The following is a 24,371-nucleotide window of genomic DNA, read 5'->3' on the forward strand; positions in this document are numbered from 1 at the left end:
AATCTGTATATAGAAGAAGATATTAGATATAGATTCATTTAACCCATTAATAATTGGGGATTTCTCCACTTGAGATGCTTGAGTTGAATAAAGGCAAAAATAACCTCTTCAAAATGGGGTAAATACCTCATTCAAACGCATCCTATTTGTACAAGATTTTAATCACTAAAGTAGCCTATATCCACAACATATATGTAATTGTGACGAGGAGAAGGGCGTGGCCGGTCCATGAGGGTGCACGGCCGGCAGTGAGTTACCTAATCAGCGGGGGAGAGAGAGATAAAGGGGAGCCAGAGACGCCAGTTCGTAAGAGAGAGACACATGCGGCCGCTGTGTGTGTGCGTCTATGTGTTTTATGTTGTTTTAAGTTGAGTTTTGTAATTAAAGCTATGTTGACTGTTCTACCGGTTCCCACCTTCTCCTTGCCCATCCTTTACCCATTACATTGGTGCCGAAACCCAGGAAGGAGGAGGGATGTGCTGTCGTGGAGTCCTCGCCGCTGCCGTCTGCTAGGGGACGGAAGAGTCACTGCCAGCCGCTGGGAGTCGGAGGAACTGCTGCCATCCGCCAGGAAGGGGAGGATCCGTTGTGTCCGCCAGGGGTTGGAGGACTCCCTGCCGTCTGCCAGGGGAGGAGCGGCTGTCGTCTGCCAGAGGGTGGAGGTGTGGCTGAGGACCAGGCGCCGGTGTGTCCGGGGACCGGCGAGCAAGTTTTTTTTTCTCTCTCCTCTCTCTGTGTTCTTCCTGCTCACACTTTCCCTCTCTCCTCTCCCTCCCCTCTTCCTCCCCTTATCTCTCCCCAGGTTCCCAGGAGGCGGAGTGGACCATCGGCTGGTGGAACGGCCAAAAGGGCAGCGTCTCCCCTCCAGAGATTGGGGGGGGGGGGGGATGTGGGACTAGGCCAGTCTGGATGGTGCCCTGGCCTGAATTGGGCGTAGGAGGAGTGTGACGAAGAGGAAGGGTGCACGGCGCTGAGTCACCTAATCAGCAAGAGAGAGAGAGATAAAGGGGAGCTGGAGATGCCAGTTCAAGAGAAAGAGACACGCTGTGTGTGTGTTTTATGTTATGTTCAGTTGTTTTATGACATTAAAGTTATGTTGACTGTTCTACTGGTTCCCGCCTTCTCATTGCCCATCCTTTACCCGTTACAGTAATATAACAATTTACACCTGCACAGTGAAGCAAATTAACAGGTGAACTTGAACTAAATGATGCACTAGTCAGAATATGCGTAATTTGCATTGCGTGACTTGCGTTGTGAATACACTGTTTCCGTAAGAAACACGCTACACGCAATGTAATATCCTTTCACGGAAAATTAATAAGTCTCTGAAGCATGAAGAATTCAGAGTACAGTAGGTTAACTTCTAAAAAGTAGCTAATACTTCAGTCTATTCATTATTATTTAGAAGATCTTTATTTTTCACAAGAACAGTAGGCTGTGTATAGTTACATGTTTGATACATTTTTAAATTAGAAAATATTTACACATTTTTTCCCTAAATGTTTGAATATTTGATTAAAGTTTGGTCTGTTACAGTTTGACACACTGTTTTGTCCATTTTGCACATCGTCGTCAACTAAAAAATTTATTTTTGTTGACCAAAATTATGTCATTTTCATCAGACTAAAACTGACTAAAACTAATGAATACGAGATGACGAAATATTGACCGATTTTAATGGATATTTTTTCAAAAGACAAACTATGACTAAAACAAAAAACTGAAAAAATTAGCACTGCTTAAAATAATTAGTAATGTGTTTACTTTTTAGATTAAGTAATTAGTAAAGTAATCAGATTACATTTAAGAGAAGGAATAAGTAATTTGTAGTTGATTACTTATTTTGAGTAACTGTTGTGCTGTTTTCTTAAAACCCTTTAGATAAAAGCATCTGAATAAATGTTCTGAGGATTTGGAGGGGTAAGAGTGTGATATGGTAAAATTATTCATGACTTTTAAATGCAGAATTCAAATGGAATCTGAGAATGTCAGTTCATTATCCTTATTAAAATCTGATATGGAATATACTGGATTTTATACACATTCAACTCTGGAAAACATTTCCCATCTACAAATGAATACTGCAGATACATTTAGCCTATATTATAAACATGCATGTGCATTATTGAAATCATGATTTATTTGATACACGTAATGCTGAAAAAATGATCTAATTATTTAATAAAAGTAACAAAATATTAAGGACTTATATCATGCATATCATTTTCGTCAATTTATATATCATACAGTTCTCAAGAAAGAAACTCAAGATTATCTAGCAAAACAGAAATAATTCAAGACTAGATTTAAAAAAATATAATTTTAATTTTAATTTTTTGAAATTGAAAAAAATATTGTAATTTTTTTTTTTATTATTTAATAATAAGGATATTTATTTTTGATAGAGTAATCAAACAATTTTAAATTGGTCAGCCGCTTGGCGCTAGGGCCCTGCGGCTCTTAAAGGGGACGTTCACACCGAACACGTTCTTCAGCTACAAAAAAAACTTGACAGTGCCAAGAGCAAAACGCTGAAGTTATTTTTAACTTGACATGGCGTCTAAAACTCAGCACTCCTGCGCAAGTCGCTGAAAAATAAAACAACGAGACCTGCTCAACAGTCAAAGACGTCCGTCGAGTTTACATTGGAGAAAAACGGAAAAACAGCGCGGACGGACTCCAGTATGTTTGGCTAGCACTAGGGCCCCTACAGCCGTTTAAGTGGTCGTTCACACCGAACGCATTTTTACGTCTGTCCGCGCTGTTTTCCAACGTCTCGCGCAGGAGCGTCGCGTTTTTCAGACGCATATTAAGTGAACAAGACCGTCCAATGTTAAAAACACATCTCGAGACCCCTGTGTTCTGCTCTAGTCGTAGCATTTTGAACCGCAAAACACTTTCGGCGTGAACGGCCCCTAAGACGTTCATTCTGGGAGGTGCTTGATTGCAGCTCTGCACACTCCGCCTGACGCTCCCTTCGACGCCCAGGAAGAGCAATAGCACACATCTATCTCCATAAGTTTTAAAAGGACGATTCATTCGATGTTTTAACGCTAGTGTACGTGCAGTCTGTCGCCCATATGTTTCTGGAGTGGTATTGAGCGTAATAATGCTGGATGGTCGGACTGATGAAGTTCAGTTTGGATATCTGCCGGCTTCTGGGGCTCAGCGGTGAGTTTCATTACATGGGAACTAAGTTTCGCCCTCTCTCCGTGTTATAAAGTTACTTTCCATGAATCAGGGCCGTAAAACACACCATAATCCGCTTATCGTGCTTCAAAACGCTTTAGTGACGGAGATATAGTGTGAATCAGTTTGAATAGAGACTGATATAATAGCATAGCAAAGAAATCGCCATGTCAATTATGCAAATGCTGGTTTATAGTATAGGCTAAATAAATGTAAGTGCTGTTTTCATTTGGATAGCATTCATTTGTAGATGGCAAATGTGTTTTAAGTGCTCAATGTGTAGAAATTCCTATATAGTCAACGTAAATTCCGAATAAAAGAAGAATAATGAACTCCAGCTGTTTGCAACATTGTATCAGATTCCATATTCATTCTGCATTTGAAATTTTAAAATGAATGTAAAAGTCCCTAAAAAGAGCACATACATTAATCAGAGACTTTTAGTTAGTTTATTATTTAAAAACTGATTTAGTTGAACTTTGCTATTTTAAACTAAACCAAAAACTGAAGAAATCACTTGCAGCAGACCTGGAAATCTTAGAGACACTTTAAATGTGGATATAACAGCTGTTGAGTTTCAGTATAAATTTGTGTTATCAAGAATAAACAATTTTGTTGCCGTTTTTATACCCTCATAATAATAATAAAGGTTCTTCAATGGTTCTTTGCAGCACCTTATGTTATGTTAGGCATATAACCCTTTTCTTGACCAAAAAACATTTTTGATAAAAATAAAAAATAAAAAGTGCTTATTAAAAAGCATTAGTTTCTGGGATCTTTAAAGCTCCAGCACATAGATGAATTTCTACAAAATTAGATAATATTATGTTCTTGGTGGAACTTTAAAAGGCTCTTATGAAATTGGAACCTTTATTTTGAGGAGTGTGCTGTGGAGTGACATCTTTTAAATGTATTGTCTACTTTTTTTTTTCTTTTTTTCTACTTCTTTTGATTGGAGGGTTGGCATCATATAGTAAAATGCTGAATGCAGCTGTACATAATTTTTCTTCCAGGGTTGTTTGTGTACACACAATTCCCATGATCACGGAAAACTTGGAAATATCAGGGAATTTTTAAAGTGTGGTTTTCAGTCCTGGGAAAATCGAGCTTAATAAAATCTTGAAGTTGTGGAAATTTATAAAAAATTTTTTTTAAAAATTCTAGTTTTTACTTCTCTTAAAGTATTTCATTGGCTAGAAATGGATCTTTCTGAACTTAAAAAATCATTATCCAGTAATTACAAACAACTGGAGAACTCATGGAAATGAATCGGTCAAAAAGTGTGGGAACCTTGCGTACATCTTTGCCTATCTACTCATGCGAAAATATTCAGAGATATCTTATTCACATGGGAGGTTGAGTAGCATTCAACCTCAGTACAGCTTCATGTGTTCAGATAAACAGTTTTGTTCCCATTGTAACAGACCCCTACAATGTGCAATTGTCTTCTGTGGTTGCATTCTGTGACTCAAGTATATGCTTTGTCTTATCTGTATCATGGTTTGAGATTGTAGGCTACTGTTTTAACCAAATGGATACCGCATACTGACTCGCTGGATTGAAAACCTTAGCAGTTGGGATCATTTGCATGGAACAGTTTGCATGATCCAAGGAAGATGTGATTAGCCATGGGGCCGTGGCTGTTTCTGGACGTTACCAAGAGAAATCAGTTTTTGCGGACTGCCATTGTCACGAGATCACTAAAGTGTGAGATTAGTTATTTGAAGGGAAGTATGCTGGCCAGTGTAGCACTTACCTGGTACAACAGGACTCTAGCTCTCATCTCAGAGCACTGTCTGCTTTCTTAGCCAAAATAAAGTGTAGATTTTGCTCTAATCTGCGTATGGATGAGATTTGTGGTATTAGTTTGGCTGCGATTTATAATTCAAGACAAACTGTATGCCTCTTTGGTGTATGCGAGCTTTTGTAGGATATTAAGAGTGTTGTAATAGCTAATGGGAGTGGTTGAAGATGGGAAAACTGTGGTTTTCAGAGTGTCTAATACATCTGTCCTCCTGGAACATGGAATCCGTTAACAACCTGCTAAAGACTCAAAGTCCATTGTCTTTCTGAATCAGGAATGTCAATGTTTGGCTTAGTAACACGGAAAAAAAAGTTTCTGCAGAAGTAAGAAATTTCTCATCCCTCGCATGTTCGTTTATTAAATATTTTGCCTAGGGATACCGATTTTAGCTAAAAACCACATGCTGATACTGATATTTTGCCACTTACCTTATTTTGTCATCATGTCACTGTTTTACTTTGGAATTATGCTTTAAAAATGTACAAAGAGGCCTTTTCACTGTTCTAACAATAAATAATTTTCATTGAACATGGATTGGTTCTGTTGAACACATGACAGGCCAAATTTGAATGAGAGACACAATGAAAGATAAATAAAAGATAAAAATAAAACATTTTTGAATATGAAAGCATGATGATTGATATGAAATAAAAAGGTTATTTTGTACTTTTAAAACATTTTTGCATTTCTGTTTGTGCAGTTCAAAGCAACAGAAGTCTCATTTTACATGTATGTACTATATTTTATTATAGGACATTACAAATTCATACTGTGCATATATTGGGCAATTCCACGGAAATAATAAAAAGTTTTAACCAAAGGAACAAACCCCCCTTTTATTCTGAATTATAGTGGTATAATGGACAATTGATAATTCCATCCAGACCGTTAGAGGGCGCCGCTTGCTCACGCAACGCTGACTGAAGCGCTGAATGCAGAAACAGCTTTTTAAGGTACAGTAATCGCACAAGGCCATATTTTAATTTCAATCTTGATTCAATAAATTATGCAGCATTAATGGATATCAAACAGATATATCAAAAGTAAAAGTTTGCTGGTTTCAAAGCATTACTGGTTTCCCTCATCATGTAGCCTATAGGTGCGTGCCATTTTCACAACCGTCACGTCCATTTATGTAGTTTTTTCTGCATTAACATGAAAGAGAAAGAATAAAAATGTAATATTAAATGTTCTAAGGAGTGCCAACCCTTCTACATATCGTGGCTATTATTATTTTTAGATCATTTGAATTCAGAGTTTTTACAATATGTGTTGCTAATTACTTATAAATCAACCATAATTTTTTTTTTAAAATCTGCATTTTCATGCTTATAACCAATGGTTTTAATTTGGCCAATAACTGGCCGATAAATGTCGGCAGCCGATATATCGGTGCATCCTATTTTTGGCCAATTTGATTGTTTTTTAGCTGCCAAAGAGTGTAGTACTCTAAGCTTCATGTAACACATTTTACTGTTTAACTCCATCATGTAGAATTCTGCAGGTTTTCCTTTCAAAGTATGACAGAAAATGTATGCTCAAATGGAAAAAAATTTTGGCTGTAGGATGCAGATTTTGAAGTGTATTCGTCAAATCTCTGGGCTAAATCAAGGATAAAACTATTGCTGTGCTGTTAGGAATCAAATATAAGAAAATAAAGTTAGTCTGAAAGCTATCTGCTTAGATTAGCTGATGGCAGATCTCAAAATCACGGCTGTTGGATGATCTTCACCGAAAGTATTGCTTTACCAGGCTCATTTCTTGTGGAATGTTTTGTACGGTTTAGTTGCTGTGAGGCCCTGTAGCTTAGAGAACTGTTTGCAAGGTCTAATTTATCTGTTACATGGAAACTTTGGGCTAACTGACAATTGATTTGCAACCCTACATGGCTTTAGTTCCCATATTTGTTGACTACTGGGTGAGTGTTTCTCTTTTTAGAGATTAACTCATGTTACCCAGACTTTGGTTGGCTTGTTCGTACCAGAGATGATGTGAAATTAAAATCTTTTCACAAGTGGTCCCCATAAATGCTAGTAGCACAAAAATATGTGTCAAAGTAAAAATAAATAAATAACTATATGACACAGGCCTCAAGCTTGTGTACACGTTTCAGAATGGTATGTTTTCTGGGCCTGCTGAAGTTAATGCAATTAGATAACCAAAAATCAAGAAGATATTTCTAGAAAACAACTCAAATTTGAAGGGAGATTTTGTACATTTCTTGCACCCGGTTTTAAAAGCTGTCTAACCTGAAGTAGCCTATACAAAAACAAGGGTGCCTTTCATTCAGAAGTGATCACCCCTATGCCCTTATTCCCTTCAAAGACTTCATGATAGTGTGGCTTAAAAATAATGGTCATTCAGAACTCTAAGTGATTTTTATTGGAAATTCTGTTTGGAATGACCCTGCTACAGTATGGCTACCACAACTGTTCACCAGTTTGAATGCAGTTAGTCACAAAAAGTTATGATATTTTGTGTGTAACATCAAATCATGAACTATGGGAAATTAGAAATTTTGGGATTTGTCCACATGCTCTAACAGAAAAGTTGATTCTCATTTTTGCATTATTTAATGCAATATTCTTTACACCTAACAAAGTGTGCGGATGGTTGTACCCTGCTGGACTGCTTTAGTTGGCTTGAACTGGACTTTTTTGGACTATGTTTCTCCATCCTTCTTTCCACAGGCTCCAGTGATGAGACGCCACAGGAGATGGACGCAGGAGCCATTGCTGAGCAGAATGAAGACACACTCTCACAGGTAAAAGATCAGTGGCCATTTACCTCCACCGGCTCAAGATATCAGTGAAATTCTGAAGTTAGTTTGATATACAGTGAGGAAAGGTCGAAAGATCTTTATAAAATCTGTATTAGGGCTGGGCGATAAGACGATGTAATCGGATATTGATGATATCTTACAAATATCCCGATACCGATTGGGACATTCATTAACAGAGGTTAATCTGTATGTTCCTCTGTCTTTTTTGAACAAACTGATGAAACATGGTCAATATTTGACAGAAAACGTACACGTCTTGAAATGTGATTCATGTCAATTTACTACTATGACTTTAAGAATTGCAGGAAAACCAACTATTCCTGATTCTGCTGATCAGACTCATGTACAGTGGCCCTAAAAATATCTGGACACTTTAGCCATACAAAAATAAATTTGTTGGGTTTTAAATAATAAATATGTTGAGACAAATATTTGGACACTTTCTGGTTGTCAAACAATGGAACATGTCCATAGGTAATATGATTAATTATAACTGTGGTTACTCTGCAAGGACACCTGAGTGAACTGAGGGGGACTAACTTCATACATGCACTAAAAATGACCTTTGGACCAGTTTGTTAAAAGTAATTGGGAAAAAAAAAGTTGCTTGCAGATGCCATTTTATTTAATTTTATGGGGCCACTGTAGGTATCTTGGCTTATTTTTCTTTCCAGATCCAGTTTAGGTGTTTTATGTGATTTTCACGGGGTTTTGTTGGTGAATGAAGCTATGAACTGTATTTTATGTTCATGCCTGAACATGTCAGTCGGGTCAAGGTCAGATCGCTGTGCCCCAAACAGAGAAAGTCTGAGCACATTCTTTGCATTTATGTTTTTGTTTTTTCAAAGGAACACAGTGTTTTATGAATGTTTCTCATTCATGCAGAATGGTATAAATTTTATCTTATCTCTCCGTGATAGTGTTCATTTTTCTTTCTTCATCATACATTAGATGTCTGACATGGCTGCTATAGCTGTTACCCTGTGGTTCATTGTGAGCCTTGATTTAGATTTAGGTACTCATAGGAAGAGTAACACTGATGTTTGCTTTCATGTATTTTTGTATATTATCAGTCTGCCTGTGGATTTATGGAGGGTAAAGTCCCCTGTAATGGTTTTGTAACCCTTTTCAGCATCATACCAGCACTTACAGCTAAAGCAATCTTTCGCAAACAGGTACAGTTCACTTAGTTTAGCTTAGGATTAGTTTAGCCAAAAATAATATTTCTGTCATCATTTACTTAACCTCTTGTTGTTCCAAACCTGCATGAATGACGTTCTTTCTTCCTTGGAACATTAAAGGAATAGTTCACCCAAAAATGAAAATTCTCTCATCATTTACTCACCGTCATGTTATCCCAGATGTGTATGACTGACTTTCTTCTGCTGAACACAAACTAAAGATTTTTAGAAGAATATCTGAGCTCCGTAGGTCCTCACAATGCAAGTCAACAGGGTCCAAAACTTTAAAGCTCAAAAAGCATTTAAAGGCAGCATAAAAGTAATCAATACAACTCATGTGGTTAAATCCATGTCTTCAGAAGCAATGTGATGGGTGTGGGTGAGAAACAGATCAACATTTAAGTCCTTTTTTACCATAAATTCTCCCTGCCCAGTAGGTTGCGATATGCACAAAGAATGCGAATCGCCAAAAACAAAAGAAGAACTCTTAGGAAAGAAGAGCGCTTTGGAAGGCAGTTTGAAAGTGGAGATTTATAGAAAAAAGGACTTAAATATTGATCTGTTTCTCACCCATGCCTATCATATCTCTTCTGAAGACATGGATTTAACCACTAGAGTCTTATGGATTACTTTTATGCTGCCTTTAAATGCTCTGTGAGCTTTAAAGTTTTTACCCTGTTGACTTGCATTGTATGGACCTACAGAGCTGAAATATTCTTCTAAAAATCTTTGTGTCAAGCAGAAGAAAGTCATACATATCTGGGATGGAATGAGGGTGAGTAAATGATGAGAGAATTTGCAGTTAAAATGAATAGGGACTGTAGCTTCTAAGTTTAGGAAAGGATGAAAAAGCACCATAAATGGATCATAAAAGTGGTCCATATGACTTGTGCACTTTAGTTCAGTAAGCAAGTAAAATAAGCAAGTTTCATGCACACAAAATTGTTGAGAGAAATGAACAACTATTTTAAACAATATTTACTCAAACTCACTCAAAACCTGTTTCATTTGTGCTTGTGTGTGTGTGCTTGTGGTACAGGATGTGTTAATTGGTGAGGAAGGTCTCAGCGAGGATGAGAAAGCCAGACGGAAAGCTGAGAGGCGAAAAGCCAAGAGGAAGGTGAGCAGAGCTCTTTGACATGCAGAGATGAGCTTTAACATGCTAAACAAGAATTTTACACCTTTAATCCACAGATTACATTGAGGGCAAACTTTTGTTTTAGTTATTATTGTGCTTTATAGTGAACACACCTAAGGCAGCTGGACTTTATTAAATGCATTAAGTTGTTGCAAAACACATGAATTAATATTTGCTTTTGATTTCAGCGTCAACGGCAGCGTAAGAAACTGGAGCAGGTTAAAAAGGATGAATGCAGCGAGCAGGTAATTTTGAACTTGTTTTTTAAACTGGTATTCCATTTGAGGATGATGTAAGTGAAGTACAGGATGTTTCACCTGTTCTATTTTTAAATGTCTTGCTGTTTTTCAGTGATTATTGCATTTTTAAGAAGGCATGTCAAGTGGTAGTACTATTTTTGTTAAACAGCACATTAATGTCAGTTTTAAAGCAGTGGACTCTTTGGATTGTTCTAATGGTATGCGGTACTGAAATATTGAAAAGTATGTTTTATAGTTTCTCTGTGTAGGTTGCTCTCTACATTTTGAAACAGAGCCGCTTTGTTTATTTTGTTGCTTAACTCAAAAGCATATTTCTAGCTCGGCACTTTAACACACGTTAAAAATTTGACTTGTGTTTCGGGGAAGGAGAATGCCGGAGTTGAATCTGAACTCGAGGAGTCGGAGGAGTCTGAGCCAGAAGAGGTGGAAGAGAACGGCCTTTCAAAGGTGGAAGAGAAGCCAGTAGCTCCTCTGAGTAAAAGTCCTGCTGGACCTCCACTGGCTTCAGCGAACAAAAGCAGCCAGCAGCCGATGACCCGCTCCAGTGAGGAGGTACTGAAACTCGCACAATCAAACTGTGATAGGTGGAGGACTTCCACTATTTGACAGTTCACTCAGAAATGAAAATTCTCTCATTATTTACTCACCCTCATGCCAGCTCTTTCCATACAGTGATGGTTCATAGTGACCACAACTATAGGGCTCCAAAAAGGACAAAAACAACATCAAAGTTGTCTATATGACTACTGTGCAATTTTCCAAGTCTTCTGAGGCCTTACAATAGTTTTTTTGAAACAATTTAACGGAATATTCTGGGTTAAATACAAGTTAAGCTCAATTGACAGCATTTGAGGCATAATGTTGATTAACACAAAAAATAATTTCGACTTGTCCCTCCTTTAAAAAAAGAAAAGAAATCGAAGTTACAGTGAGGCACACACTGAAGTGAATGGGGCCAATTTTTGGAGGGTTTAAAGGCAAAAATGTGAAGCTTGTAATTTTATAATAACACTTGCATTAATTCTCTTGTTAAAACTCATGTATTATATGAGCAAATACATTTGTAAAGTTATTTAAATCATAATTTTACAGTTGTTTTAGGGTTTGTTGACATTGTCATGGCAACTAAGTTGTAAAATTGGCTATAACTTTACACAGAAAATGTTAGTGTACCAGGGTTAAGGTTGGGAAAGGAGGTGGCGGGAACTGGCTGAACAGTCAAATTAATGTTTAATTTAAACAAAAAGACAAAAACACAAATACAAACACGGCAGATGCGTGTGGTTCTCTCCCGAACTGCCGCATTCCGAGGCACTTATCCCTCTCCTTGGCTGATTAGCCCGATTGCGGGTCGGGTGTGCGTAGTCACGGCCTGGCCCCGCCCTCCTCCTTGTCACACTCCTCCCTCCTTTGCCTCAGGCCAGGGAATCCCCGGCTGCCCTTGTGGTCCCGCCTGCCGGCAGGCTTTCCCCCACCTCTCTAGGGCTGGGGAGGGGGACGAGGGGAGGGGAAAAAAAAAAAAAGAGAGGGGAGGGAAAGGGCAAAGCGGAGCGACAGCGAGAGAGAGAGGAATAACCTGGTTCGCTGGCGCCCAGCCCCTCCCCAACTTCTGGCAGACGACAGCCGCTCCTCCCTGGGCGGACCGGAGCAAGTCCTCTGAACCCTGGCGGATGGAACGCCCCTCCGAGTTTTGGCGGCCGGCAGCGAGCCCCTCCTCCCCTCGCGGACTGCGGCCGTTCCTCCGCTTCCAGGCGGCCGGCAGTGACTCTTCCGTTCCCCGGCGGACGGCCGCGTCTGCTCCTTTGGGTTGGCTGGTAGTGCCGAAGACTCCACGACAGCGCATCCCTCCTCGTTCCTGGGCTTCGGCACCAATGTAACAGGGTTACGGTTGGGAAATGAGGAGGCAGGAACCGGCTGAACAGTAAAAATAATATTTAATTTAAACAAAAAGACACAAACACAAATACACACACGGCAGCTGCGTGTGGCCCTCTCTCCCAAACTGCCGCATTTTGAGGCACTTATCCCTCTCCTCGGATGATTAGCCTGATTGGGGGCCAGGCGTAGTCACGGCCCGGCCCCACCCTCCTCCTCATCACACTTAGTAAGGGATTTTATCACACTAAAATCACGTTAACACTCACATTGTTTGTCTTGTGACTACACTTTTGAAATGGAGAGTATTTTAACGTTTACAGATTGGCTCCATTCACTTCCATTGTAAATGTCTCACTGGAACCAGATTTTTTTTTTTTTATTTTTTTAAAGGAGGGACAAGTCAAAATGTATTTTTGTGGTAATCAGTTTTTTTATCACAAATGCTGTCAATTGTGCTTAACTTGTATTGAACTCTGAATTTTCATTCGCAGAAAAGCTTCCCCTCTGCCATAGTTCTTAAATCAAATATGGCACCTGTGCTACAAATTGGAAGTCAATGACATATGAGGCATATTCATATGGTTTCAGAAGATCTTGAGTTGTATGGACTACTTTTATGGTGTTTTTTATGTTTTGTCCTGTTTGGAGCTTGACAGCCCCTGGTCACAATGAACTCTTAATGGATATGGAGCTACATGGAGATTATTAATAAATTCTCCTTTTGTGTTCCATAGAAAAAATATTTTTTGGAACAACATGAGGGTGAGCAAATAATGAGTTTTTGATCAACTATTCTTTTAAATAGCAAACATTGAATTGACAGTGTTTGCTCATTTTTATAGGACCCAGAGTGGGATGTAAACAGTGCTTTTGTTGCCAACGCTGTTAGTCACATCCGACCTAAAGCCAAGAGTAAAGGAGCTCACAAATCAAAAGAGAACAAGGAAAATGAGAGCAGGACTGGAGAAGTGACTGGAGAAGTGAGTCTTTGTTCTGTTCTCTGTTGCCACCTGTGTGAGGCTCATACTCTTGTGTTGTAAAGGTGGAGCCCATAACTGCTGAGACTGGGCGTTGGGATTCTTTGACATTATATTTGCACATAAATTCAGAGATGGAGTCACTTCCGACTTATAATAACTTTTATTCTTGCAACTTGTTGTATCACAACTAAACTGAAAAACTGCCTGTTTTACTGTAGGCTACTGTGCATTTTGCTGTCATCCAGTTCCAGATATATAATAATAAATATACACATATGGTGGTAACATGCACTTGAAGGGATAGTTCACCCAACTCTGGACACCCTCAGTCACATTTACTTTCATTGCATAGAAAAAGAAAACAATCTGCCTAGTGCTTAACATCTGCTTTGGTGTTGATGGTTCACCCAAAAATGGGAATTCTATCCCTTTAACGATTAAAGTTCAGTGTAAAGCTGCAATGACCCTGGGACCTTATATCTGGGTACTCAGTTTTGGGCACAGATTTTGAGCCAACCATCTGAGCTGCAAATGACATGTTCACTCTGGAGCCGCAGGAAATATGATTCCCTGACAATGCATATTGGCTGATGGCACCTCAATAATGTGCACAATCCCAAGTTTTTCACTAGCAACATGTGAAAAAGTTAGGTAGTGTGGTTTCGAAACAGTGCGATATTTGCATGTGTGAAATGTTTATTCATGAGGTTGCTTCAAATGTGTTTCCAATTTGCAAATTAAGGAAATAATTCAAAATAATCTAAAATAAATTAACTGGAGTGCACCAGCATGCTTCAGATGCAGAACTTAGAGGTTAAGTTGAAATTAATGAAGAATATTTCTTTAAATATCAGTGATCATTTTTTTTTTTTTTTGAACAGGTCATTGGTTTAGTTGATGCTGTAACTAAAAGAAGTGCCTTACTAGTAGGTGTGTAATTCTCTCTCTCGTCTCACACACACACACACACACACACACACACACACTATTGTGTTTCTTTTTAGATTAGAGAGTTTTTAGTTTGTTTTTAAAGGGATAGTTCACCCAAAAATTTAAATGTTCTCACTCTCATGAGTGTATGACAAACCTGTATGACTTACTTTTTTCTGTGGAACATATAAGATAAAATAAAAAAATTATATATCCTGGCCACTCTTTCCTATATAATGAAAGTGATCTGGGCCAGTGGCTTTTTATTGGTTTTTCGCCTTGCGAAACTCGCATTTATTTAGTTAAAGGAAATATTTTTTGGCTTCTCATTAATGATAATAACCTTTGTAACTGCACCGTTACTGAGACTGAGAAAAATGGCTTTAAAGGTTTTTGAATGTCCAGCCAAATGTGTTGTACATACACACATAGTAATGCTTTGATTAGACATGTACATAAATCTGATCATAGATTAGCCATTTAGTTGGTAACCAAACAAATAGTAACCATTTTGGTGATATGTGTAGTGACTTCATTTTGCCTTTGCATGGCGGTGTTCCGATTTACAGTGTTTCTTAGTAAAATGCATGCTTTCACACAGTATCACATCCACTCATGCATTTAGTCAAACAGCTGTTCTGTAACATTATTCTATACTCATACAGTCATCTAAACCTGCCTCCTCCATATCTGAGCTTTTCTTTCTCTTCACTCCAGAAAAAGGAATCCGATACGTACAGGAGGGACAGTACTCGCATGCTCTCAGTCTGTTTACAGAGGCCATCAAATGTGATCCAAAAGACTACAGGTGATGCTTTCATTCATTGTTTGATTTGAATGAAACCTGATCCATATGGGCCATTTGCTTTGTTTGTTTTACTAATTATCTTTGATTTGGGCATGGAAGGTTTTTTGGGAATCGCTCCTATTGTTACTGTTGTCTGGAGCAGTACCCTCTGGCCCTAGCGGATGCGGAGAAGTCCATTCAGATGGCTCCTGATTGGCCCAAAGGCTATTACCGTAGGGGAAGCGCACTTATGGGGCTAAAGGTACGACCCAATTAGTAATTTGTTGTTGTTGTTTTTTCTTCTGCTCCTTTATTTGTATTTAATGGTTCTGCATTCACGGGTATGTAAAGATGGGCATATAGCTAAACGTATTTTTTTTCTGGATAATTTGAGCTTTTTGACAATATTTTATATATACAGGTGCATCTCAATAAATTAGAATGCCGTGGAAAAGTTCATTTATTTCAGTAATTGAACTCAAATTGTGAAACTCGTGTATTAAATAAATTCAGTGCACACAGACTGAAGTAGTTTAAGTCTTTGGTTCTTTTATTTGTGATGATTTTGGCTCACATTTAACAAAAACCCACCAATTCACTATCTCAAAAAATTAGAATACATCATAAGACCAATAAAAAAAACATTTTTAGTGAATTGTTGGCCTTCTGGAAAGTATGTTCATTTACTGTATGTGTACTCAACACTTGGTAGGGGCTCCTTTTGCTTTAATTACTGCCTCAATTTGGCGTGGCATGGAGGTGATCAGTTTGTGGCACTGCTGAGGTGGTATGGAAGCCCAGGTTTCTTTGACAGTGGCCTTCAGCTCATCTGCATTTTTTGGTCTCTTGTTTCTCATTTTCCTCTTGACAGTACCCCATAGATTCTCTATGGGGTTCAGGTCTGGTGAGTTTACTGGCCAGTCAAGCACACCAACACCATGGTCATTTAACCAACTTTTGGTGCTTTTGGCAGTGTGGGCAGGTGCCAAATCCTGCTGGAAAATGAAATCAGCATCTTTAAAAAGCTGGTCAGCAGAAGGAAGCATGAAGTGCTCCAAAATTTCTTGGTAAACAGGTGCAGTGACTTTGGTTTTCAAAAAACACAATGGACCAACACCAGCAGATGACATTGCACCCCAAATCATCACAGACTGTGGAAACTTAACACTGGACTTCAAGCAACTTGGGCTATGAGCTTCTCCACCCTTCCTCCAGACTCTAGGACCTTGGTTTCCAAATGAAATACAAAACTTGCTCTCATCTGAAAAGAGGACTTTGGAACACTGGGCAACAGTCCAGTTCTTCTTCTCCTTAGCCCAGGTAAGATGCCTCTGACGTTGTCTGTGGTTCAGGAGTGGCTTAACAAGAGGAATACGACAACTGTAGCCAAATTCCTTGACACGTCTGTGTGTGGTGGCTCTTGATGCCTTGACCCCAGCCTCAGTCCATTCCTTGTGAAGTTCACCCAAATTCTTGAATCGATTTTGCTGGACAATCCTCATAAGGCTGCGGTTCTCTCGGTTGGTTGTGCATCTTTTTCTTCAACACTTTTTCCTTCCACTCAACTTTCTGTTAACATGCTTGGATACAGCACTCTGTGAACAGCCAGCTTCTTTGGCAATGAATGTTTGTGGCTTACCCTCCTTGTGAAGGGTGTCAATGATTGTCTTCTGGACAGCTGTCAGATCAGCAGTCTTCCCCATGATTGTGTAGCCTAGTGAACCAAACTGAGAGACCATTTTGAAGGCTCAGGAAACCTTTGCAGGTGTTTTGAGTTGATTAGCTGATTGGCATGTCAAAATATTCTAATTTTTTGAGATAGTGAATTGGTGGGTTTTGTTAAATGTGAGCCAAAATCATCACAATTAAAAGAACCAAAGACTTAAACTACTTCAGTCTGTGTGCATTGAATTTATTTAATACATGAGTTTCACAATTTGAGTTGAATTACTGAAATAAATGAACTTTTCCACGACATTCTAATTTATTGAGATGCACCTGTGTGTGTGTGTATATATATATATATATATATGTACACACACACACACACAAACAGTATAATATAATGTTTCCTCTGAAATAGCTTTACACGGTTAGTTGTTTTTTTCCCCCAATCACAGGAACCATTATTTCAACCAAACTGCCATTTGTTTGATAAAAGAATTAAAATAAAGTAAAAAATCTAGTTAAAACTAAACATTATCAGGTTTTTGTTCACTAATTGAACACAATAATAATATTTGATCTTTTTTATTGATATTCACCAAATACTGTAACGTTTTTCCAAAACATATGAAAAATTACATTTTTGATTGATGATCAAATGTATCGTTGAATCAGTGTTTTCAGTCAATTAATTGCAATGATTTGCAGAAATGAATCACATTTACCAACTCTTACAGTTTTTTTTTTTTTTTTTTTTTTTTTTTTTTTTTTTTTTTTTTTGCTACTGAAGTTTAAATCAGAGACTCTTTGTCTTAAAGGAATAGTTCACCCAAAAATGAAAATTCTCTCATCATTTACTCACCCTCATGCCATCTTAGATATATAGGACTTTCTTTTTTCTGCTGAACACAAACAAAGATTTTTAAAAGAATATCTCAGCTCTGTAGGTCCATACAATGCATGTGAATGGCGATCAGGCCTTTGAAGCTCAAAAAGGAGATAAAGTCAGCATAAAAGTAATCCATACCACTCCAGCCACTTAATCCATGTCTTCTGAAGCGTTCCAATCGATTTTGGGTGAGAACAGACCAAAATATAACTCTTTTTTCACTGTACATGTTGTCATTGCAGTCTCTTGGCACGATCATGATTCCAAGCTCGATTACACTTCCTAGTGCTTGACGCATGCGCAGAGCATTAGAAGCATTGTAGGAAGTGTAATTGAGCTTAAAATCATGATGGCCAAGGAGACTGCTGTCAAGATGTACAGTGAAAAAGGAGTTATATTTTGGTCTGTTCTCACCCAAAACCAACTGGATCGCTTCAGAAGACATGGATTAAGTGGCTGGAGTGGTATGGATTACTTTTATGCTGACTTTATCTCCTTTTTGCAGCTTTTGTAGTTCTGGTCATCATTCAATTGTATTGTACGGACCTACAGATTTGAAATATTCATCTAAAAATCTTCGTTTGTGTTCTGCAAAAGAAAGAAAGTCATACACATCTGGGATGGCATGAGGGTGAGTAAATGATGCATTTTCATTTAACATTGAACTAACCCTTTAACACTTTCATACTTGCTATGACTAGAGGTCGACCGACAGTGGATTTTGCCAATACCGATAACTAAAGACATATTGCAGCTTTTTCTATTAAAGCATAATTTTCTGTAAAGCTGCTTTGAAATGTGTGTTGTGAAAAGTGCTATACATATAAAAATGACTTTACTTAAAGTGGTGGAAAAGGTCGATAACTGATTAATCAGCCGATAGTTTACTTTAGAATGTTTAAAAAAAAGCTCTTAGTCTTTCCTTACTATGATGGGCACAGACTTAGAGGCTATAAAAGTCTAAAAGTAATCAATTCCAAGATGTCATTTATTTTGCAACCAATAATAACCCACTAATAACCAGAAAAAATAAAGATTTGGCGCATAACGCAAGCCCGAAATACACCGGAGACTCTTATTTTGAAATTATGTAGACTTGGCTTTGTTACAATGCTCCATATATGTAAGTATTTACCAAAGCTTTTTATAGCCTATATATTCACCAGATAAAGGGCTTTGTATATTTCAGCAAATGAGCTTTAATGAGGTATAAGGTTTATTATTATTATTATTCACAAGAAATTAATTTATACACACAATGTATGTGCTGACAAGACACGTTTCCATATAGTTGCATTTTTCTTTGCATACCCTCGCCTTTTCAATTTAGAACATTTGATTATCTAATCAAAATAACAAGATATAAGACAAAGGAACATGGAGGAATAAAAAAAAATATATATATATATATATATATATATATCAACATAGATTTTTGCAGATAACCAACTATCAACAACTATCGGCACCGATTAATTGGAAAAACCGATGTATCGGTCTACCTCTAATAATAAGTATCTATTCAGAAAAATTAGTGGTCTAATAAAAAGTGCATAAATATCATTGCGTACTTACACTGTTGCTTAATTTTGTATCGGCAGAGGAATCATCATGAATATTTGATATGTGTTTTTGTGTGTGATAGAGGTACAGTGAAGCTGAGAAAGCCATGGAGCAGGTGCTAAAGCTGGACAGAGATTGCGAAGAAGCCGTCAATGACCTACTTTACTGTAAAGTGCAACAGCTTACGGTAAATTATTGAACAGGATCTCTTATTAGAAAGCACATGTCTGAGACAGAGGCGCAAGATCATTATGGTACAGGACAGTGTTGCACACTCAGATGAGATCTTCAGTTTTACTTCCTAAGCAGCACATTTTTGTTTCATTATTTAAAGATTGTGATTCCACCAATTTTTCCAGCCTGGTAATTAATTAAGGCTTTTCTTTCTTTCTGTCATTCCTATATTAGGATCTGAGATATGACGAGGAGCAGAGCATCCAATTGCTGGAAAAATATAGCACCGTGCAGGCAGTTGTTGCAGCCAGGGGTAAACTCCTTCTCATTCTATCTCCTGTTTTGTTAATATCAGCCACTTGAGGTCACTATTGCTTGATTCCCATCTACTTGAGACATTTAAGAATTTTTATATATATATATATATATATATATATATATATATTACCAGATTTGTTCAATTCTTATCTCTAATTTGTCATTGCTGTTGTTTTATTGAAATGGTTCTCTTCCAGCATCAAATCAGGACTGTGCCTTCCTTCAGCCAGGGTGAGTCAATTTATAGCTGATTTGCATTTCAGGCTTTGCATTTTGCAATGTGTCTCTGAGGACAGTCTTATCTCTCTCTCATTCTGTCTCTCCATACGTCTCTTTCTCTCGCTCTCCCCCGGAAGTCCTTGCAGTTCCCTCTGGGTGGGTAACGTGTCCACAGAACTGACGGAGAAGCATTTGCGGGACCTTTTCAAAATGTGAGATCTGATTTACAAGCTACGTTAGCATATACAATTTATAGTTGGAATATTTAATACAGTTAAAATCAGTAATTTTCATGTTCTTGTGTTAACATTTGTCGTTTTTTTTTGCCAGTTATGGAGAAATCGACAGCATTCGGGTTCTGCACGAACGTTTCTGTGCCTTTGTAAACTTTAAGAATGCTAATATGGCTTCCCGTGCAATGGAGAAACTCAATGTGAGTGATTGTCTATCTGTCAGTCTGTTTATCTATCTGTATGTGTGTTTATCTATCTTTCTATCTGTCTGTCTGACCATAATATGTATTATATAATTTAACTACTTTATATACTTTATTTGTTCTTAGGGACATCTAATTGAGAATACCCGTCTAGTGGTTCGATATCCAGATCGACGGATTCAGAGAGCCCTGCCAACTCCTGCCATTCAACAGTCAGGATATGCTGGGTAATTAAATCAATGCTATTAATGAAGAACTGGGAAATAACTTACAATTAATGGTGCTTGCATCACTATCACTATTGCTCATACTTAACTTAAGGGGTTCAAATCCCTAATTGTGTGTTTTAAACTTTGGCACTTAACTTATCCTGCACCGTTTGTGGAATGGACATGAATGATGCCTCAAATCATGCGACTTGTTGAGGAGAGTATTATTTTTCTAAGCAACCAGTCTTTTCTGGTTCAGTGGATCTTTTTGGATTTTTGAATGATAAAACGGGTGGAAAAAAAATCACAGACTTGCAGTGAAAGAGAGACCCGAGCAATATCTAGGGACCACAATATCAGTCGGTACATTTACATGCAAGTTCAATTTTAGTCAGACTCCATTTCAAAATGTATGTAAACTAGGGCTGTCGGTTTAAAGGAATAGTTCCCCCCAAAATTACATTTCTCTCATCATTTACTCACTCTCATGCCATCCCAGATGTGTATGACTTTCTTTCTTCCACTGAACGCAAACATGGATTTTTAGAAGAATATCTCCGCTCTGTATGTCCATATAATTCAAGGGAATGGTTACCAAAATCTTAAAGCTCCAAAAACCACAAAGACAACAAAAAGTAATCCATATGACCCTAGTGGTTTAATCCATTTCTTCTGAAACTATCTTATCGATTTTGAGTGAGAACAGACCAAAATATAACTCCTTTTTTACTATAAATCTTGACATCAGCAGTCTCCTTGGCGATCATGATTTTAAGCTCGATTACACTTCCTAGTGCTTAACTCATGCGTGGAGCGCTAGATGGCACTAGGAAGTGTAAAAACACCAAAACACCTTAGCAACCACCCAAAACACCCAAGCATTGTGGCGGCAACTTCTGCATGAGCAAGCACTACTAATTGTCTTCAGAAAACAAAAATCTAGTTGAGATATCCTCCTCCTCAAGCAACTGTAACTATATTTAGATAGATGTATACTTTTTGTATTTCTTTCAGGCCTAGACGCAGAGGTCCTGTCAACGGAGACGAGTGTTATTTCTGGAGGACCTCTGGCTGTCATTTTGGAGATAGGTGTCGCTATAAGCACATTCCTGATCACAGAGGCAAAGACTGGCAACCTTGAGTCAACACTAGCCTCCCCTTCTGTCTCCCTCTGAACTCTGGGAGGTGCCTGCATGACTGTAGGGGAACTGTTATCTTCACTTTTATTTTCTGTAGGTCAGGACCAGTATTATAGATCAAGAGTGCAGCGTTATGTGAGTTCACTGTCAGGCTCTGAACCTCACAGGGGTATAAACGTAGAGCAGACTTATGAGGTGAGGTTTGGGTGGTGCACAGTGCCAGAGCATCGTTACACCGCATCACCGTCTGCTGAGGTTTGTGGCCTCTCATATTGTATGTTCTCTTCTCTCTTCCTGTGCCAACACCACCAAGCCAAAGAAGAGTCTGGTCTGACATTTGAGTTTCAGTCCGAATGAATGACTTTCATTCTGCATTTGGGGTTAAAAACTCAAAATCCCTTGAAATGAGGATCAGAGAGTTGTACCAAAGAATAATACTATGCCATCTGTGGATTTTATGTTAAGAGAGAGAGTTTGAAAAGGCATTGAACTTCAATCAGGGAAAATTAGCTTTTTAGTTTTGGCGTGTGTGTTTTGATTGGATCTTTTTTTTATAATTTAGCTCAAATTCCACCATCTTACACACACACTCCAGCTTTTCATTCTGTATGTTTGTTGCCATTTCAAATTTAACTTCAGCTATGATCCTAAATTCTCTTGAACTGCCCCAACTGCAAGACCTCTTAGGGCTTATCAGTATTGCAAAGGTTAGAGCTATTGTTTGAACCTTTCAAAGAATTGAAGTCCCTCTTGATCTGTTATTTTCACTTCTCCATTAGTTTTTCACAATCTTGCACTTTACCACAACATCAGACAATTAACTTGGGTACATGAAACATCAACTACAGGTAGTGTTCCTTGGCTGAAGAGCGCGGCGTTCCGCGTCAGAACAACATGTGAATGTTTTTTTGAAATAAGTTTGGTCTTTTGTTTATTTGCAGCCAGTCAGAATCATGTTGCTACATGTATTGATGACCTACATCATCAGTGGAATTTTCCTACAGCTTTTTTAAGATTTTCAATTTTGTATGTTTAAAGTATTTTCTAATGGCATGTCAGTGCCATTTAGATATAAAGTTTTTCATTCACAGATCACAAACACAGGTTTCAGCCATAAAATGTTTCATGCTGCTTTGTAAAATGAAAAAATCATTTGTTTCGATATTATGCAAGGGCTCAGACGCAGGAGGAAGCTACTGAATCTCCTGCCCTGGCTTTGACACTTCTTCCATCAGCACAAAATTGAATGAGGTTGTTTGCATCATTTTCTCCTCTTGTATTTTAAAATGCCTGTTATGGGTTTAACAGAAGAGAAGGAAATTAAGACTGGTCTTTAGTCTTCTACATCATCAATATGTAGTCTTTCTTGTAGAACAGAGTTTGTTGCTATTAGTAGTTAAGATGATGATAAGGGTTTTTGGTAAATAATGCTCTCTTGTTTAAAGGCATTTGAAAATTCTTAGATGACCTTGGTATGTTGAGAACGAAAGTCGGTTTCTGTTGTACTGTTTTATGACACACACTTAACCAAAGAAACACTAATGTTTACCTAGCGTTCCGCTGACAAACATATCTGCTATTTTTTTTACTAATGTATATTACACTATTTTGGACATGTCACTTCTCAGTTTTTAGATACAACTGCATTGGTTTTATGCAGTCATTAGTCACACTAGAGCTTTTAGTTGTATTGTTTCTCATTTAGGGCATTGAAGGTAATTTCTTATGGCTTTTTGTGACAATATAGAGTGCCTTAAAAACAATAATTTGCTATCAGATGAGTTGAGCATTAATATTTGATGCATAAATGCATTTGGTAGATGCTTTTATCCAAAGCAACTTGCAGTGCATTCAAGTTTTCAAATATTTTATTGGTATGCGTTAACTGGGAATTTAACCCATGACCTTGATTGATTCCTAGGGACAACACATGTTGATAAAATATGTACCTTGAATGCACTGTATGTAACTTTGGTAAACACATCTGCCAATTGCATACATGTAATGTTTAAATTGAGATTTTCCATTAACATGGTGGCTTTTTATTTTAGGCTACGAATTGGATGATAAACTGAATTATACAGCTAAAGTATTTTACTATAAAAGAACAGTAATGTATTCCGAGAAATGTCCCTTTTTGTGTGTGTGTGTTTGTGTGTGTGTGTGCTTAGTTGATTTGAAATTGAGGTGATTCTTCTTTTCAGCTTTAAGGAAAGAACTGCATTTTCAAATAAATTATTATTATTATTATTATTATTATTATTATTATTATTATTTTGTTCTGACAACAATAATTCCTCACTGTTGTGCTAAAGCACTTACTTAAAGCATGCATTAAATTACATTTATTGCTTATCATTTTGCTTGAATGTGTGACATTCTTAATTTTGCTTTTTGGAATATTGATTGAAGCAAACTGTACTCTGTGCTCTTTCATATTCTGTTAAAGTTTTATTTGCAACTCTTAGTACTGCATCGGGAAAACATTTTCGCAATAAATGTATGAAAGCTCAATTTTGTTGTTTTATTGTGCTTATGTCGCCTTGGAGATGTGTTTTTTTTTTTTTTTTTTTTTTTTTTTTTTTTTTTTAAACTAGCTTTCGGGTGCAATTCACAAAGGCTATGTTCACACTAAAAGGGTTTCGGTTGAAAAAGTTTTCAGTTTTTGTTGTCCAAAGTGTGCGGTACTAGAGGGCATTTTTGAAAGTCTCAATTGTGGATGAGAGATGGAAACGTAACAAAATAATTGCATTTTCAAACAAAAAAATTAGTGTGGACATGGCAGAGGATATGATTGGAATGGAATGCTAGCTTGTTTCATACTGTG

General features: G+C 37.7%; 1 protein-coding gene across 4 annotated transcripts; it reads left to right on the plus strand.

Moving 5' to 3' along the window:
- The first annotated feature begins 2,971 nt into the window (after positions 1-2,971).
- zgc:123010 (uncharacterized protein LOC641500 homolog) lies at positions 2,972-24,058 on the plus strand. Of its 4 annotated transcripts, XM_051648775.1 has the most exons (17): positions 2,972-3,174; positions 5,849-5,949; positions 7,687-7,760; positions 9,999-10,079; positions 10,286-10,342; positions 10,724-10,909; positions 13,078-13,215; positions 14,097-14,145; positions 14,863-14,953; positions 15,053-15,194; positions 19,132-19,236; positions 19,458-19,536; positions 19,739-19,772; positions 19,898-19,972; positions 20,091-20,193; positions 20,323-20,423; positions 21,420-24,058. In XM_051648775.1, the coding sequence occupies exons 3-17, from the start codon at positions 7,713-7,715 to the stop codon at positions 21,544-21,546; spliced, it is 1,416 nt and encodes a 471-aa protein (XP_051504735.1). In that variant the 5' UTR covers positions 2,972-3,174; positions 5,849-5,949; positions 7,687-7,712; the 3' UTR covers positions 21,547-24,058. The 4 variants fall into 4 exon arrangements, with proteins under 4 accessions (XP_051504735.1, XP_051504732.1, XP_051504734.1 ...); XM_051648772.1 differs by lacking the exon at positions 5,849-5,949; XM_051648774.1 differs by lacking the exon at positions 5,849-5,949 and having other exon boundaries at positions 19,907-19,972.
- The last annotated feature ends 313 nt before the right edge of the window (positions 24,059-24,371 follow it).

Source organism: Myxocyprinus asiaticus, chromosome 21 (assembly GCF_019703515.2).
Source record: "Myxocyprinus asiaticus isolate MX2 ecotype Aquarium Trade chromosome 21, UBuf_Myxa_2, whole genome shotgun sequence".
In the NCBI taxonomy this organism is placed as follows: Eukaryota; Metazoa; Chordata; class Actinopteri; order Cypriniformes; family Catostomidae; genus Myxocyprinus; species Myxocyprinus asiaticus.

What these genes read in the sequence shown, in the direction of transcription:
- zgc:123010 (XM_051648772.1), top strand. Translation starts at nt 3,120, where the DNA reads ATGGTCGGACTGATGAAGTTCAGTTTGGATATCTGCCGGCTTCTGGGG. An exon ending in TGTGATCCAAAAGACTACAG is followed by an intron (nt 14,954 to 15,052) that starts GTGATGCTTTCA and finishes TGGGCATGGAAG; the next exon opens with GTTTTTTGGGAATCGCTCCT. An exon ending in GGCAGTTGTTGCAGCCAGGG is followed by an intron (nt 19,537 to 19,738) that starts GTAAACTCCTTC and finishes GTTCTCTTCCAG; the next exon opens with CATCAAATCAGGACTGTGCC.